Genomic DNA, 17,471 nt, shown 5'->3' on the forward strand with positions numbered 1-17,471 from the left:
GGAAGTGACCTGTACCCACAAATAATTCTCAGTGGTGTACGGAGAAATGTATTCGGGACCCTTCTAGCCCAAGAAACGGAATTCGGTTGGATTCTATCCGGACCCACACCATAAAAACCCTTATCACCCTCAATAATGTCATTTTTCAGTAAGATGACCCCAGACAAGTTGCTCATACAATGCTGGGAAGTTGAAGAAGTTCCAAGAAAGCCTCTACTCTCAACTTCAGATATAGTTTGTGAGCAAATTTATAAAAATACAGCCCACAGAAACTCAAATGGGCGCTATGTGGTAACATTACCCTTTAAAACCCCAGAACAACTCAAGACACATAGCTCTAGCTCAATTTTTTCAAAATGCAGTCATCAAACCGGATCGCATAACGACTCAATTCCGAGTAGTATACAACGCATCATGCCCCACCTTGAACAGGAACAGCCTCAATGATGTACTACATACTTGACCCATTCTGCAAGCAGACTTCGTAACCCTAGTAGTAAAATGGCGAATGTTACGAATCGTATTCAACGCAGATATTCAAAAAATGTATCGCCAAATTCTCGTTGAAAGCAGACACACTCCGTTTCAAAGAATCTTATTTAGGAAATCCCCTAACGACCCTATAGAAGATTTTGAATTACAAACTGTTACGTTTGGTATTAACTGTGCTCCATTTCTAGCTATCCGTACCCTCCTCAAATTAGCGGATGATGTACAAGGAACCCACCCACTGGCAGCAGAGATACTTCGAAACGGAATGTATGTTGATGATGTACTTGCAGCAGCACATGACGTACCAAAAGCGATAATGGCACGAGATGAACTCACTTCATCTTTGAAGTCCCCAGGATTCGCTCTACGCAAATGGACCTCAAATGACCCAAAAGTTTTATCTGGAATCCCACAAGAACATCTATTGGATACCAACTCACTCAGTTTACCAGAATCCAATAACACAAAAACACTAGGAATCAGATGGAATGCAAAAAAGATGCGTTCTTTTTTCTCATCAACCCTATTCAAGATAAAACGTCGTATACTAAAAGAGAAGTACTATCGATTATAGCAAAATTGTTTGACCCAGCTGGTTGGCTCAGCCCCGTTGTAGTCACAGCAAAAATAATAATGCAACAGATATGGCTTGATAAATCCGATTGGGATAAGTGTCTGAAACCCTTAACTCTCCATCGATGGGAAATATTCATAAAGGACTACGATTCCTTAAATCTCATTGAAATTCCTCGATGGACCCACTTTTCGACATCGGTGATCATCAATTTTCATGGATTCTCTGACGCATCTGAAAAAGCTTACGCAGCAGCCCTATATATCAGTGTTTGTAGAAATACAAATACCTGGACGACCCTTTTGGTATCCAAGACTCGTGTGGCCCCAATAAAAACTATATCGTTACCAAGGCTAGAAAATTGCGGAGCTATTCTTCTGGCGAATCTGGTGGATGCAACACTACCCCAACTAAGTATAACCCAATACCGTACTCATCTTTGGACGGATTCCACAATTGTTCTTTCATGGCTTAGCAAACCCCCATGCACATGGACAACCTTTGTATCCCACCGAATTGCCACAATCGAAGAAAAGGTTGGAACCGAAAATTGGACTCACGTCGAAAGTCAAGACAATCCGGCATATCTAGCTACTCGCGGAAGCACACCTCTGGAAATGGTTAACAATGACCCCAGGTGGCACAGACCCCAATGGCTAACAATCGATCCGAAACACTGGCCAGTTACCAAAAAATCAATCGATACAACACTGGAACTCCGACCAATCAAGACCTTCGTGAACACAACACAAGAGGATATACTGGATTCTCATCCTTACCCAAAGCCATTCGAGTTGTAGCATATTTGTTCAGATTCTGTTAGAATGCGTCATCCAATAAATCACAACAGTCAGACACAACGTTGGAAATAACTCCAGAAGAGTTCAACACTACCCGTACGAAGCTAATTATTTTATCCCAAAAGAAGTATTTCCAGGAAGAGTATGAAGCCTTAACCCAGAAAATCAGCATTCCCAAAAAAAGTACAATTTTGACACTAAACCCTTTAATCGATACCAAAGGAATAATGCGAGTTAATAGTAGGTTGAGCAATTCAGCGGCATTATTACTACCCTATAGCAGTCGATTAGCCAAACTACTCACCCAATTTACCCATCTAATAACCCTTCATGGCGGCAACCATCTAGTCTTACGACTTATGCGTTCGGAATTTTGGATACCGAAGCTGAAAACCCTCATCAAGTCTAGCATTTATCAGTGCAAAACTTGCGTTTTGCACAAAAAGCGCAACACTACTCAGATTATGGCAGCACTACCCGCAGAACGTACCACCTTAACCCGTCCATTCGCAGCAACAGGAATCGATTTCGCCGCTCCCTAAGACATAAAAAATTACACCGGCAGAGCATGTCTGATTACAAAAGGTTATGTATGCGTATTTGTTTGTTTTGCAATCAAAGCAATACATCTAGAGCCAGTAAGTAATCTCACCACCAACGCATTCATGGCCGCATTCGCACGTTTCTTTTCCAGGCGCGGATGTCCCGCCGATCTCTATTCGGACAATGGTACTAATTTCGTTGGAGCGTCTATACTTTTAATTAAAGATTGGCGATAATTCATGAAGTCATTGAAAATTCAATTAACAACTAGTGAAGCACACCAAAAAATTAACTGGCACTTTAATCCTCTAGGAGCTCCACACATGGGTGGACTCTGGGAAGCAGGAGTGTAAAGTTTAAAGAGCCACTTGAAACTTGTCTCAAAACCAGAAATTCACTTTCGAAGAACTAGCCACCCTTTTAACCCGAATCGAAAGTTGCTTGAATTCTCGTCTTTTAAGCCCATTAAGTGAAAACCCAACTTATTTAGAACCTTTAACTCCAGGCCATTTCTTAATAGGTACCCCTTTATTAATCTCAACAGAACCCAACTTTGAAGGTGCACAGCTAAGCATCGCACAAAGATGGCAGAAACTGAAGATACTCCATCAACACTTCTGCAAACGATGGCAAGAAGAATATTTGAAAGAACTCCACAATACACTCAGAGCAATATAGACGTCAACGATATGCTAGTTATACGTCAAGAAACTCTACCCCTAAATGAGTGGAGACTTGGTCGCATAGAAAAAACGTATCTCGGTGCAGACAATAAAGCAAGAGTAGTTGACATGCGTACCTCTCAGGGAACAATTACCCGCCCAATAACCAAAATAGTCACTTTACCAAATTATTAATCTTATTTTCTTATAGTGACATGGGCCCTCAAACCAGTACGAAGCCAATTTGCAGCCGCCAAAGCAGCCCCACTATCACTGTGGGATTACTCAGCGTAACCCGTAGCATCAGCCCACTCTCCGACGAGGGAACTCTGGCAATACGTCTTCATCGCTTTAAAGCGACCCTTTCCCCTATTCGAGAGGAGCGGGGAAGTACCCATCGCACGGCCCGGCGTACTATCAGCCGTTCATCAAAATGAATACACAAACACGTCGCCTGTGGATTGTGTAAAAAAGATCATAGACTGGTAACATGTTCAAAATTCACTTAAATGAACATCAACGAAAAGTTTGACGCAGTCATTAAGTAAAAGTATTGCGTCAATTGCTTGGCCAGATCGCATTCTACCCAAAAGTGCAGAAGTAAAAAACGATGTGCCACGTGTAATGGGGAGCACCATTCAACCCTACATGGGCACCCCAGGTTGTTCTGCAAAGAGCCAAAGAAAACATCAAAAAGCGAAGTAAGATCATATAGACAAAAAGATCTACCCACGTTACTGGCCAAGCCGACCCTCATACCAACTGTCATGATCAAAGTCAAACACGATGACAAATGGAACAAAATACGAGCCATAACCAACCCGACCCGAAAGGTGACTATTATTGCGTCAGAACTGGTTCAGAGACTGAGGTTACCGAAAACGTACCTCGACTCGCACCCCGATAATAGCACCGTGATCGTACAAAATACCGTACTCGGTTGGACTTTAACCGGTGCTTGTGCGATTTAAACCCAAGTATACCTCACACCCGTTCATAACAATACTCATTTACCCAAATCAAAATAGATCTAAAAATCTTTTTATTCGCAGACACTGCAAGGCGGCCGGGATGTTCATACCAAATGAATTCATCCCTGCATTGTCCTCCTAACTCGTCTAAATACGAATTAGAGGACAATGCATAAAACACCCAACAGCGCCAACATAACAACGAATTAGCCAACACACAGAAACACACAATAAAAAAAAAGAGATACCACAGCGGACGGACATATAGGCGCCAAAACAACAGCAGCAGTATTAGCAGCAACAATAACCACAGCAGCAGAATCAAAGGTCTCAACGCTGGAGTAAAAAAACACATCAGGTTACATTTAAATATGAATTTATTATAATTGTAGTTATATTCATAAAACAACACACAATTATACCCACTCACATATAGCCACATAATTGTATATACAATTAACCCACATCTTTATATCACACTTGTTCGCTACATATACCCTCAAATATACAAATTTTTATTATTATCAAATCCTAATAATTTTTATTTTATTTGGCATACCGGCAAACACACGTCGATCACCCCGACATCACCAATTGAGTAAAGGTTGTTTCAAAATCCCGAATATCAATTAAATGAGAACTGGGAGCGCTAACAGAACGGCTGCACCAATCTTGATGACATTTTCAGAGGTTGTTCGCTGTGGATCAAAGAAGGATTTTGAAATAAAAATACCTTATACTTGTCATTAAGAAAAGTCGGAAAATTGGATAATTCCAAAAAGTAACTTTTTTCCATAAAATTTTTTTTTTCAATTTTTGTTTGTATTGTTTTTCAATATTTTGATTTGTAAATTATTTGAATCGTTCAATTTCGGTCGCTTGCTTTTTTATTCCGGCTATTCAAAAGAAACATTATCGAAAATTATTCAGTGAAAATTTTACGTGTGTTTCATACAAAGAGGTCAATTGCAGATTGAAATTTGTTACGAAGCCACGAAGAGGTCGCCCTAATATCGGTCGGCGTTCTTTTTGCCATCAACGTATATATATATATGGCAACCCAAGGCCAGGCAAGGCAAAAAGTACTTCCAGGATGCGGTGACAAATGTGAGGAATTATGGATCGCGGTCAATCAGCAAGCGATCGTCACGATGTCACAGCATGATTTTTCAAACAACAGTTACGATGTTTGATAGCCTTTATCTTGAAGCAACGTATATGTGGTGCTGTTAGATGCTAGATGTACTCTGCTGAGTGGCAAAAGAGAGGTTTGCCGCACGAGTTACATGTACGACTACGTTTGTAAAAACACCTGACAAGGCAGTTGATAAATACGTCGAACTGTTAAAGCAAATTGCAACATAACACCATTTCCGGCTTTTGCAATTTGCTTAAACAAATAAAGTAATAAAAAATTAATTTAATAAGTAAATTTCGTAAGAATTATTTTAATTAATAAAAGAATGCTTATTCAGCAATAATATGTTAAAAATAAGTGAATATTATTAATAAGCAATTTGTAATTAGAATAAGCTTCATTTTAAGTAAATTTTATCAAATAAAGTAGTCTGTTCTGGATGTCCAACAATGTCACCTCGTTGCAATCTTATTCGATTTTTTTGACTTTTTTTAAAAACCCGTTTACCGCGACTAAACATATAATTGGCGCAGTCGGTAATCCTTAGTAAAAATTTACAAGGATAGTGAAACGTTACTATAACACCCAAACAAATCCTGCGAATCTGTAGCCAACTCAGGAAGTTGACCAGACCCTCCAGGATATAACAAAAATAAAATAAAATAATTTTTCGCAGTGAAAACGACCTAAAGTTAAAGGCGTTAACCCACCGAAAATATCCGAAAGAAAACAAGTTTTGCAGTGAACACGAAAAGAAAAACAAAAGCGTGGAGTCACCAAAATTAGCGAAGATAACGAGGAAAACCATCGAAATCAAAACATCGAGGCAACAAATATTCGATAACAACAGAAAAATGGAACAAGAGCAGATTAAAATACCCAACGTAGAGCTCATAGAGCAACTGAGCAGAAGAGAGCAGCAGTTGGAGCAACTTCGACAAGCGTATGTCGATCTCCAACATCGTCAAGCAACCAATGAAAATGACCTACAACGAATTATGAAAGACATTCAACACATACCCACATTCACGGGAAAAGGAGAAGTAACAATAAATTCTTTTATGAGCAGCATCGAATATCTACTGTCAAATATAAGAGATGAGGAAGTCAGAAAGGAAGCCACCAGGGCAATATATTATAGGACGATACAAGGGGAGGCAAAGGACGTTATAATAAATTTACCGCACCCGGACAACTGGACGGAAATCAAGAAAGCGCTGAAGTTAAGATATAAACCTGATCTGGAACTCCATGAAGTATACAGAAGAATATGCAGTATAAAGGCAAACACGGTGAGTGAGTTAGCAATACTTATACAAAATATCAAATACAAAGCTGATGAACTTAGAATATATTATAAGGACGATGTAGAGATAGACATGACCAACGTGGACAGTCTTTTAGTGAACATAATTAAAGAAATGACACAGGGGACATTATTAGACAAAATTTACGAGGAACATGATCTTTATAATATTATAGAGATAATGACAAAAAGAAGATATGAGGATACATGTATTAGGCCAGAATTTAAAAAAACCAAACTAGCATATGGACAGCACGGACAATACAACAACAATAGAAAATACTACAATAATAGTAATGAGAAATATATAGGCAAAATGTTCCAAATTTTTTCAAAAATAAGGGAAATGTGGATAACAATTCTAATCAATTTAGACAGAATTTCCAACAGAAAGGAAATAGAGATAATAATTCTCACCAATATGGGCAAAGGTTCCCAACATATAAAGATAATAACTCAGGTAGAGAGAGGAGAAATATAAACTCAAACCAAGTAAGACTAGATAGAGGAGAGCCTATGGAAGTAGATAGTATAGAACTAGATCAAGAGAGATCTCAAATGGCAGGACACCCTAGCAGCAGGAGCAGCCAAAATCGCTTGCAAACGCCTAGGCAAAGCTATAGAGAACTCGAAAATTATAGGGAAACTAATAATTCAGATCAAGAGAGATCCCGAATAGCAGGACACCCTAGCAGTAGTAGCAGCCAAAATCGCTTGCAAACACCTAGGCAAAGCTAAAGACAAAGTGACGACTACAGGGAAATTAATGAATCAATTTTTTTTTACAAGGAAGCCTCGGAGAGCTTACCACGAATAGTAATAAGAATTAAAAATAAAAAATATATTGCGCTTATCGATACGGGAGCGAATATAAGTTTAGTGGATTCTGAATTGAACGAATTTCGAAAAATTCCACTTAAAAATAATATAACAATAGGAACAGTAACAAGCAAGGAAACAATTACCCATGAAGTGCATACGGAAGCACCAAAAGAATTCAATTTACCTGAAAACGCGTATATAAGATGGAGATCGACATCATTAAAAAAATAGGAAATATAATTTCATAATAGGAATTGATTTATTAAATCATTTAAACACGATGATAAATCTAATAGATGGAAAAATTTCACTAAATAAAAAAGAATCAGAATTTTTAAATAAACCATACAATTTCAGTGAAATATGTACCCTAGAAACAACAAATGAGAAATTAAAAGAAATTAAATTAGATCATCTAAATGCAGAAGAGTTTAGAGAAATCACGAAATTATTGAAAAAATTCGAAAACCTTTTATTTAAAGAAGGAGAAAAATTAACAAGTACTACGGAAATTCAACACGAAATAAAAACTACTACAGAAGAGCAAATAAATTCTAAATTATATAGATATCGACCCCAGCATGAAGAAGAAGTTAGAAAACAAATCAGAGAAATGGAAGAACAAGGAATTATAAGGAAAATTAATTCTCGATATTCCAGCCCTTTAATAGTAATTCCAAAGAAAATGGATAATTCAGGGAAAAGAAAGTACAGGATGGTAATCGATTATAGGAAGTTAAATGAGGTAACTATAGATGAAAAATATCCTCTTCCTAACATTGATTCAATTTTAGATAAATTGGGACGAGCGAAATATTTTACTACACTAGACTTAGCAAAAGGTTATCATCAAATTACAATCAAAGAGGAAGATAGGTGTAAAACAGCGTTCGTAACACCTCATGGCTTGTATGAATTTACAAGAATGCCATTCGGGTTAAAGAATGCACCAGCAACCTTTCAACGACTCATGAACGAAATTTTACGAGACTTTATAAACAAATCATGCGTAGTATACTTAGATGATATACTAATCTTTAGCACAACGTTACAGGAACATATACAATCAATTAGAGATATTTTCAAGGTATTAGAATCAAAAAATTTAAAAATACAAATGGATAAATGTAATTTTCTGAAAAAAGAAACAGAATTTTTAGGACACAAGCCCAATCCAAAAAAAATCAAAGTAATAGAAGAATTAGAATTACCAAAAACGGAAAACAAATTAAGAGCTTTTTAGGTATAACAGGTTATTATAGGAAATTTGTTAAGGACTATGCAAAGGTAGCACAACCAATTACAAAATATCTAAAAAAAGGAGTCCGAATTAATATAAAAGATCCTTCATATATAGAAGCATTCGAAAAACTTAAACGATTAATAAGCTCGCATCCAATTTTACGGTATCCAAATTTTGAAAAAGCATTTACATTAACTACAGATGCAACAAATTATGCAATAGGAGCATTTATATCTCAAGAAGGACACCCAATATGTTATACATCAAGAACCTTAAATAATCATGAACGAAATTATTTAGCAACTGATAAGGAATTTTTAGCAATTATTTGGAGCGTAAACTACTTTAGACCATATTTATACGGTAGAAAATTTAAGATCGTAACAGATCATCAACCAATTAAATATTTACATTCAAAATATAGAGGGAAAGACATGTCACCAAAACATCAAAGATGGTTGTTAAAATTAGGTGAATATCAATTTGACATCGAATATATTAAAGGAAAAGAAAACAGAGTAGCAGATTTTCTTAGCAGAATACAAGATAATGAAGATGAGATAAAAGGAAATGGAGATGAAAATACCGACGAAATTTCTGAGCATGACCTAAATATGGTTAGCAATTTAGATGACGATACATCAATGCAAACAATACATTCAGCAGAAGAAAATTTACAAGATCATTTTTATATCAAGGAGGAGATAGTTAATAAATATAAAACACAAATTATTTTGACAAACAACAAGACAGAAGAACTAAAACAGATACATGGAAAAGAATTATTTTTATTTCAGAGTATAATTTCGACAGATTGAGTGAAATATTTAAAAAATATATAACAAAAGGAAAAGTAGGAATTTATTCGGAATTATCCGAGCGACAGTACAACATAGTACAAGAGAAACTAATAGAAATGTTTTCAAATGATAAACAATTAGAATTTATAAAGAGCACAATGAGAGCACAGGATATAGAAAAAGAAGTGGAAGCTGATAAGCAAATTTCGTTGTATCACATTAGAGAAAGTATGCATTCGGGCATACAAGAAACATATAATCAACTTAGAAATAAAATTTATTATCCGAAATTAGGAGAGTTAATACAAATAGTAATTAATCAATGCGAAACATGTCAAGAAGTAAAATATGATAGGAGACCTGTTAAACACAATTTTTTTCATACAGAAATGCCTACGAAGAATAATGAAATAATCCACATATACACATACATATGTAATAAAAAGATTCCATTTTTTAACAATTATAGACAAATTTTCCAAATATGGAGTAGAATATCCTTTAACTGATAGAAATCACATAACATTCATCGAACAATTAGATGACTATTTTACCAAAATAGGAAAACCAAAGAAAATAGTAGCTGACAATGAATTTAATGCTACAAGAATTAGGGAATTTTTAAAGAATGAAAATATAGAACTCCATTTAACCAAACCCAACAGTCATACGGGTAATGCAGACATTGAAAGATTTCATAATACAATTTCTGAAAAATTTAGAATGTTATATAAATTAAATAAAAATGTATCAATTAAGCAGCTAATTCAAAAAGCCATTAGGAATTATAATGATAGATTTCATTCTACAATAAAATTCACACCCAACGAGGTACATAACAATAAAGTAGATAAAGAGATAGTAAGGAAAAATTTAGAACAACAAAAAGAAAAGACAATCAGCAAACTAAATAGGAACAGGGAAGACTATACAGAACAAAGAACGGAAGGATTTATAAAAAATTATAAAGCAGTTAGGCACAAGGAACAGCCTAAATATAGAAAACAAAACTTAGAAAAAATCCATACTAGTAATATAAAAAGACCTTTAAATTTACAGATTTGGATAATGTGGACAGTAATAGCTTTAATGACACAACATTGTAACGGGACAATAGATTTGACCGAAGTAAAGGAACAAAACGGATTCATAGATTTAGAGATTAGAGATCAAGCAATACCAAAAGATAGCGATATAGTACTACATATTATTGACATTCAAGAATTAGAAAATATTATTAACGCTATGACAGATAATGTAATTTTGATGAAATTGGAAAATAAAGAAGTACTGCAAAGAGAGTTATTAGATATAAGAAATAAACTACTGACGCTCATGACAGTTAGATCTAGAAATAAAGGAGGACTGATTAATGCAATTGGCAGTATGTCAAAATGGCTTTTTGGTACAATGGACGAAGACGACAGACAAAATATACAAACATATCTTTTATAAACAAATGACTCATTTAACGAACAAATTAAAATTAACTATTATTTCTCATCAACTATTGAACACTTAAAAGAGATTGTTAAAAGTGACAGATTAAAAATTGAAAAAGAGACTAATTCGATAAATAAGCTCATATATGACGAATACAAACAAACATTATTAACACCTGACAAGGCAGTTGATAAATACGACGAACTGTTAAAGCAAATTGCAACATAACACCATTTCCGGCTTTTGCAATTTGCTTAAACAAATAAAGTAATAAAAAATTAATTTAATAAGTAAATTTCGTAAGAATTATTTTAATTAATAAAAGAATGCTTATTCAGCAATAATATGTTAAAAATAAGTGAATATTATTAATAAGCAATTTGTAATTAGAATAAGCTTAATTTTAAGTAAATTTTATCAAATAAAATAGTCTGTTCTGGATGTCCAACAACGTCACCTCGTTGCAATCTAATTTGATTTTTTTGATTTTTTTTAAGAACCCGTTTACCGCGACTAAACATATACTTCACGCATACATTATTATTGGGATGGTAAATGGTGGTTACACCAGATCAAATTGATGAAATCATTTCTACGGAAATTCCTGATGTAGAGAAAGATCCAGTATTATACGAAGTGGTGGAAACCAATATGGTTCATCTTTTCGGTTTGTATGTCTGACAATAAATGCATGAAACACTATCCACGTGCTTTTCTTTCGGAAACACAAACTGGAAATGATGGATATCAACTCTATCAGCGTCACTCACCAGACGACAATGGCAGAACATTCAGCATTCAATTTAGAAGAGTGAATATCGAAGTTGACAACACATGGACCGTACTATATTCACCATTATTGTCTAATTCACATTCAAAACTCATATCAATGTTGAGTATTGCAGTTTGGTGAAATCGGTAAAATACGTTTGTAAGTACGTCACCAAAGGAAGGAACATGGCGATTATTGGTCTTGAACGATACGGTCGATACGTGAACTGCAATAAAGCGCTTTGTAGGATATTTACTTTTACAATTCATGAACGTTTTCCGACTGTTGTGCGTCTCGCAGTTAATTTGGAGAATGTTCAAAGAGTGCATTTCAACCCAGAGAATACAGTACAGCTAGTGGAAACACCGCCAGCAACAAAATTAACATTGACGAGTTTTTTCTCAACTTGCGTCTGTGATTCATTTGCGAGAACATTTTGCTCTATTCGGAAATACGTTAATATTATACATGGAATGCATCGTCGAAGATATAGTTGCGCAGAAAGCAAGGCCAACCAGTAGATTGACATCCAGATGTGTTCTCAACTAATGCATTAGGACGAATTTACACAATCCACCCGAAAAACGACGATTGTTTCTACCTTCGGTTGCTTTTGATTAATGTACGCGGTTCAACTTTATTTGAGTCATTGCATACTGTGAATGGTACGGTGTGTGCAAGTTTTGGAGAAGTAAGCCAGCAATTACAATTGCTGGAACACGTTAATCACTGGAATGAAAATGAAGTTCGCTCGCTTTTCGCGATAATCATTTTGACATATCAGTCTTCAAATCCGCGTCAATTATGGGATACGATCAAAAATGACATTGCCGAAGACATTATACATCGCCTTCGCTAAAAATTGGAAATGGTACAATTTCGGTTGATACTTCCGGTGGTTCGATATCAATTCCATTTTCCCTCTATCAATTCACGAAAGATGAACTCATCACAAATGTTCGGACATTGGCCAAATTATCGTAACTACGATTCTCGCGCAATGTTAGCTGTCAAAAATACCGACGTTGTTGACTTAAACTGGAAGATTCAAAGTCAAATTCTGGGAGACTTGCGCTCATAAAAATCGATCGATCGTCTTAACAATGAAGACGTCACCGTGAATTATCCAGTGGAATTTTTAAATTCTTTGGAGAGGCTTGGTATGCCACCGTATCATTTGCGTCTCAAAGTTGGATCTGTCGTTATTATGTTTCGCAATCATCATGCCCCGAAACTGTGTAATGTAACCCGACTGATTGTGACGCACGTATCGAATACAAGGGGCAGAATGCTTGATCCTACGAATTGAGTTATAACGACTTCCCATTTCAGTTCAAAAACATTCGTTAGCTTATGAGTTGTAGAATAAAGACGTTTTGAAAAATGTAAGTATTTTAATAAGTTTTATTACATATTATACTATAGATAAGTTAAAAAAAATGTTATTTTTAATAGGGACTCGGTTAGCAAAATTCAGCACACTAAACAAAGCCAATTTGAAATAATGGTGGAGTTTATGGAACCAAATTCAAACTTGGCCAAAGGCTACGTAAAATGTGCTGACCCTAAACAAACAAGTAAACATTTGTGGGAGCGGTTGAGTGAGAATTTAAGTGGAGATGGACCACCCATACGGGACATGCTTTCGTGGAAAAAGGTAAATTTCTGTGTGAACAAAATTATTTTGCTATTATACGTTACCTGTGCTTTGATTTTATATTTATTCCCCCTTAATTTTACTTATTGAAATGTATGAATAATTGAAAGAAATGAAATAAATTGATTGCTTTTTAGTTACTTTATTTAATTTACGAACGCAAGCTTATTTTAATTCGGTCTCGTATTGTTTGCGCAATTCGTGAAAACTCCTTTTGATCTACGTTGGGTAAAGCCAAATTAGATCGTTCTTCATTAGTTTCAATTACTGTTGGTGCTGCAACGTTGTATATGAGGCACATGTTATGCAGGGCACAACAAACGTTCAAAATTTTAACAACTTTTTTTGGTGCATAGCGAAGCTCTCTTCCAGCAAGAAGGCATCGAAAACGACTTTTTAAAATTCCAAATACACGCTCGATTATTGATCTTGCTTTTGTAAATTTTTCATTGTACAAACTTTCAAGTGAATTTTCTTCTGCATTGCGGTAAGGCGTAAGGAGCCATGGCTCTAATGGATATCCAGAATCACCTTAAATAGGATAGATAATGAATAATTAGTAAGCCTTAGACTATATATAAATACAAGTACAAGCGGTTTGAATAAAATCACCGACCAATTAACCATGAAGATTTATCTCCATTTTGATAGTTGGATAGCATGTATTGTCGTTCGTTTGAAAGGCATACGTGGGCATCATGCACTGCTCCACCATAAACTCCATTTACAGCTCTTATACTATACATGTTATGGTCACAAATCTAATTATAAAGTACAATAAATAAGTCTGAATAAAACGTCGTAATATAAACTTACCACCATAGCATTGATGCTATGCTTTAGCTTTCGATTAAAAAAGAGATGCTCATCTTTTACTGGTCTAACCATCTGAATGTGAGTTCCATCAACAGCACCGATTATTCCTGGTAATCCGAATTTTAAATAAAAATAATTCTTAGCTTCACGCTTTTCTTGTGAGCTCATTTCAAATTTTATGTGTTTCGGATACATTGTTTTTTCAATAGCATTCAAAACTTCTGCAATACATTTAGATGTGGTGATCTGTGCTAACCCTGCAAACCGGTCTTGCCATATTTGATGTTGATAGCCCTCTTGACCAAGGAATTTTAAAATAACAGCAAGTTTTATAGCTGGATTTACTGCCGTGGATCTTATAGGTACCGTTAGTTCTTCAGTTATGCCTCTTAAGGCATAATCAAAGGCTTCCTTTAGAAAGTCTAAAGTTTTGTATGAAGCTATAATCCCAAATGCAAAAACAGTTTATAACCGAACATAATACATATGTACATAACAAATTAAATTAATTCCATAATATTAAATTCATTTCTTATATATCTTCTCGTAATCCTTTCCTCAATAATTTCCTCGCCCTCCATCCACAATGCAACGGAATCCATATTTTTCAAATAAATTTAAACTTATTTCATTTTATTTTGACATTTAGCATTCGAAAATACTGGTACAACTTTCGCATATTTATAAACTTAATTCGATTTTTTTACAGAATGCTAAAACACATTCGAGACGAATATTAAATTCGAATAGAATTTACTTTCGCATCGAGATACAGAATAATGCCCTAGGACGAAGATATTTTTTTCCGATTACAACTATTGGAATAAAAATGTCCTGAAATTTTCACGGAAGTTTTCACTTTTTATAAAGATGTCTGCCAAAATTAAATTTTCAGTTTCTTTTCTTTCGTTCACCGGAAATGGCGGCGCAATGGCCGAGCTTAAAATATTTTTTTCTAAAAATGTCAGAATTTTTTTGTTAATAGTGAATATTTGTAACAATAAAAAACTTTTATAAAATACTAGCGGACCCGACGTTTCCCTATACACACGTCTTAAATCCGAAAATTTCAAGCTTTTTTTTAATAAGATGCAACAATCTGGCCCGTTTTGATGCAAATTATTATTAAGAAGTCATTACAATATGTAACCTCATTGCAGGTACATTTATCACAATTCAACCAATCCATAGCGTGTGAGTGTGTGTATACTGTATGAGTGAAATGAAATCTAGAAGTTGTGTTTAGTAAAAATTTTAAGTCGTTTTAATTAAAGGTGAAAAAACTTACATTCAAATTATTTTATTTTATAACATTTATTTTTTGTAATTTACATAAACTTAATTTGTTGTAATGCCATTGGTTGTACAATATTTTTGGTTAATCCTTGAGCCGTACTCTTGAACAAGCAACATATAATTGACCGTGTACTGATGAAATAGTTGCCTGTATCGGAGAATGTTGTTGTTTTCATTAGCACGAATCATCAACCGATAAGCGTAGGAGTTCATAGCACTAACTGTCTTCAGCTGCAAATGAATATATTCATAAGATAAGCAGAAATTATTGACTTAAAAAAATTGTAAGATAATCTATAAGTTGTACCTGCAGTTGGATTCCTTTGTTTCATATTTAAATGATATCCATCTTCTCCTTCTCAAAATATCAACGGATACTGCAAAGCATCGTAAGAACGATGATTGTCTTGAATTATTTGCATTGTATTATTTCTGCGTTGTATGCGTATGTCTCGACCATTGTATAAACCTATAAGTAACAAATCCTATCATTTTCACCCATACATACGAAAGCGAAAGCTTTTAGAATGGCAGAAATTACATTAAGAATGCCAATGAATGAGAGAGACAGGGCCAAAGGCCAGACACTTCATTAGGGTTTCCTAAATATTCTCCTACTAAAACGGCCAAATGCCTTAAAAAGGCAAGAGTGTGTTGCCGTGTTATGCTATCCATTTTATTACTTTAAGTACGTTTTTGTTAAATTTTCAAATATATTTCTATTATTAAAATTCATAAAGATGTAATTTACCTAGCTTTGATTAAAATTTTATTTATTGTATCAAAATATTGATGAATTTTTGCTATTTTATTAAAAATATTTGAAGAATATATCTATTTTGTTTAAATTATTACAAGTAGTTTTGTTTAGTATTGTATATATTGAATAAGCATCCTAGGGAATCGAACACCCAAAATATATCGGTAACGCGCATATATTGCAACGACTTTACTATTTTTAAGTCCATTTATTTAAATCTCTTTGCCGAAAAATCAACTATTTCGATCAGGTGATCTCAGCTGTTGACGACCATATGATTTTTTTGTAACTTGTATAATTCTACAATGGTCTCGACGTTCACATGGGTCACTGCAACTTTGCCTGCTTTAATGACAATGCCGAAGTTGTCGTTTTGTAGTCTGTTAGAAAGGGTCTTGAGCAATTATACCAATTGGTTATGGTTTTTCAAAAATGTCCAAAATTTCTCGGTCCTCCATATATTCAATATGGTTGTAAGCGCAGCGTGTATGTGATTATTGCTCCTGCATGACAATGTTGACACTCTTAGTCCGTACTACCGATCGTGATTAATGGATGTGACGAATAGTTTATTTCAGGATCATATTCAAACGCGAGACGATTAAGTGATGCTTGTGCCAATGCTCGATTATCCTGCATTCGCTGTTGGTTATGTTCTATATGTGCGTTGGTCGGTTGTTGTCGTGCGCTTCGTTGTCTTAAGGTATTAGTACGAAGACGTTGAGTTTGTTGCCCTGAATTTTCATTTGCACGTGTACGTGCAACTTGATTTTTTTAATTTATATTATTGGCCGATTGTTCTACGACTGATCTATTAAATCGACGATCATGGACCAAATGCGCGTTACGAGTACATCGACCAATATTGCTCTTCCATGTGGCATTTTTCTGTAAAAATATGAAACTGTTAAATAATACACAACAAATATGAGTTACTCATTGAAGATGAAATTTTAATTAATTAACCAAAAATATTTGTTTTAACAAATTTTGGTAAAAAACCTATGATTTTATTTCTTTGCTTTTTTTATATTTAATATTTCCAAAAATAAATAATTTTTAATCCAAACAATAATAAAAAATAAAGCATTCATTAAGCTACACAAATTAATTTTTAGGTTAGGGAGGTTGTTAATGAACGAAATTTAATAAAAAGAATTGATAAGAAATATATCCACTTCGATCCCGCACTAAATTATCAAAATGTATAGTTTTTTGAAATAATATTTTAATTAGACACGTCTTACAATCACACAATAATAACACTAAACTACGAAATATTTTTCTAAATTTGATCGCAGCACCATCTGTCGGGATAAACTAAAATTAAAATAGAATAATTAAATATTGCGATGGTAGCGCAGTCTGCCGGATTA

The 17,471-nt window shown here is 34.6% G+C and overlaps 1 protein-coding gene and 1 long non-coding RNA gene across 2 annotated transcripts; both read right to left on the bottom strand.

Annotated features, from left to right (window-relative positions):
* Window positions 1-13,677: 13,677 nt before the first annotated feature.
* On the bottom strand, window positions 13,678-14,626 carry LOC120780605 (putative nuclease HARBI1). Its single transcript, XM_040112862.1, has 2 exons — window positions 14,040-14,626; window positions 13,678-13,984 (listed from the first exon to the last, which is right to left on the bottom strand). The coding sequence occupies exons 1-2, from the start codon at window positions 14,232-14,234 to the stop codon at window positions 13,832-13,834; spliced, it is 348 nt and encodes a 115-aa protein (XP_039968796.1). The 5' UTR covers window positions 14,235-14,626; the 3' UTR covers window positions 13,678-13,831.
* Window positions 14,627-15,334: 708 nt separating this feature from the next.
* On the bottom strand, window positions 15,335-16,096 carry LOC120780625. The gene is made up of 2 exons (XR_005705934.1): window positions 15,643-16,096; window positions 15,335-15,566 (listed from the first exon to the last, which is right to left on the bottom strand). It is a non-coding gene; the product is annotated as an uncharacterized LOC120780625 (long non-coding RNA).
* Between the last annotated feature and the right edge of the window lie 1,375 nt (window positions 16,097-17,471).

This window comes from Bactrocera tryoni, unplaced genomic scaffold (assembly GCF_016617805.1).
Source record: "Bactrocera tryoni isolate S06 unplaced genomic scaffold, CSIRO_BtryS06_freeze2 scaffold_25, whole genome shotgun sequence".
In the NCBI taxonomy this organism is placed as follows: Eukaryota; Metazoa; Arthropoda; class Insecta; order Diptera; family Tephritidae; genus Bactrocera; species Bactrocera tryoni.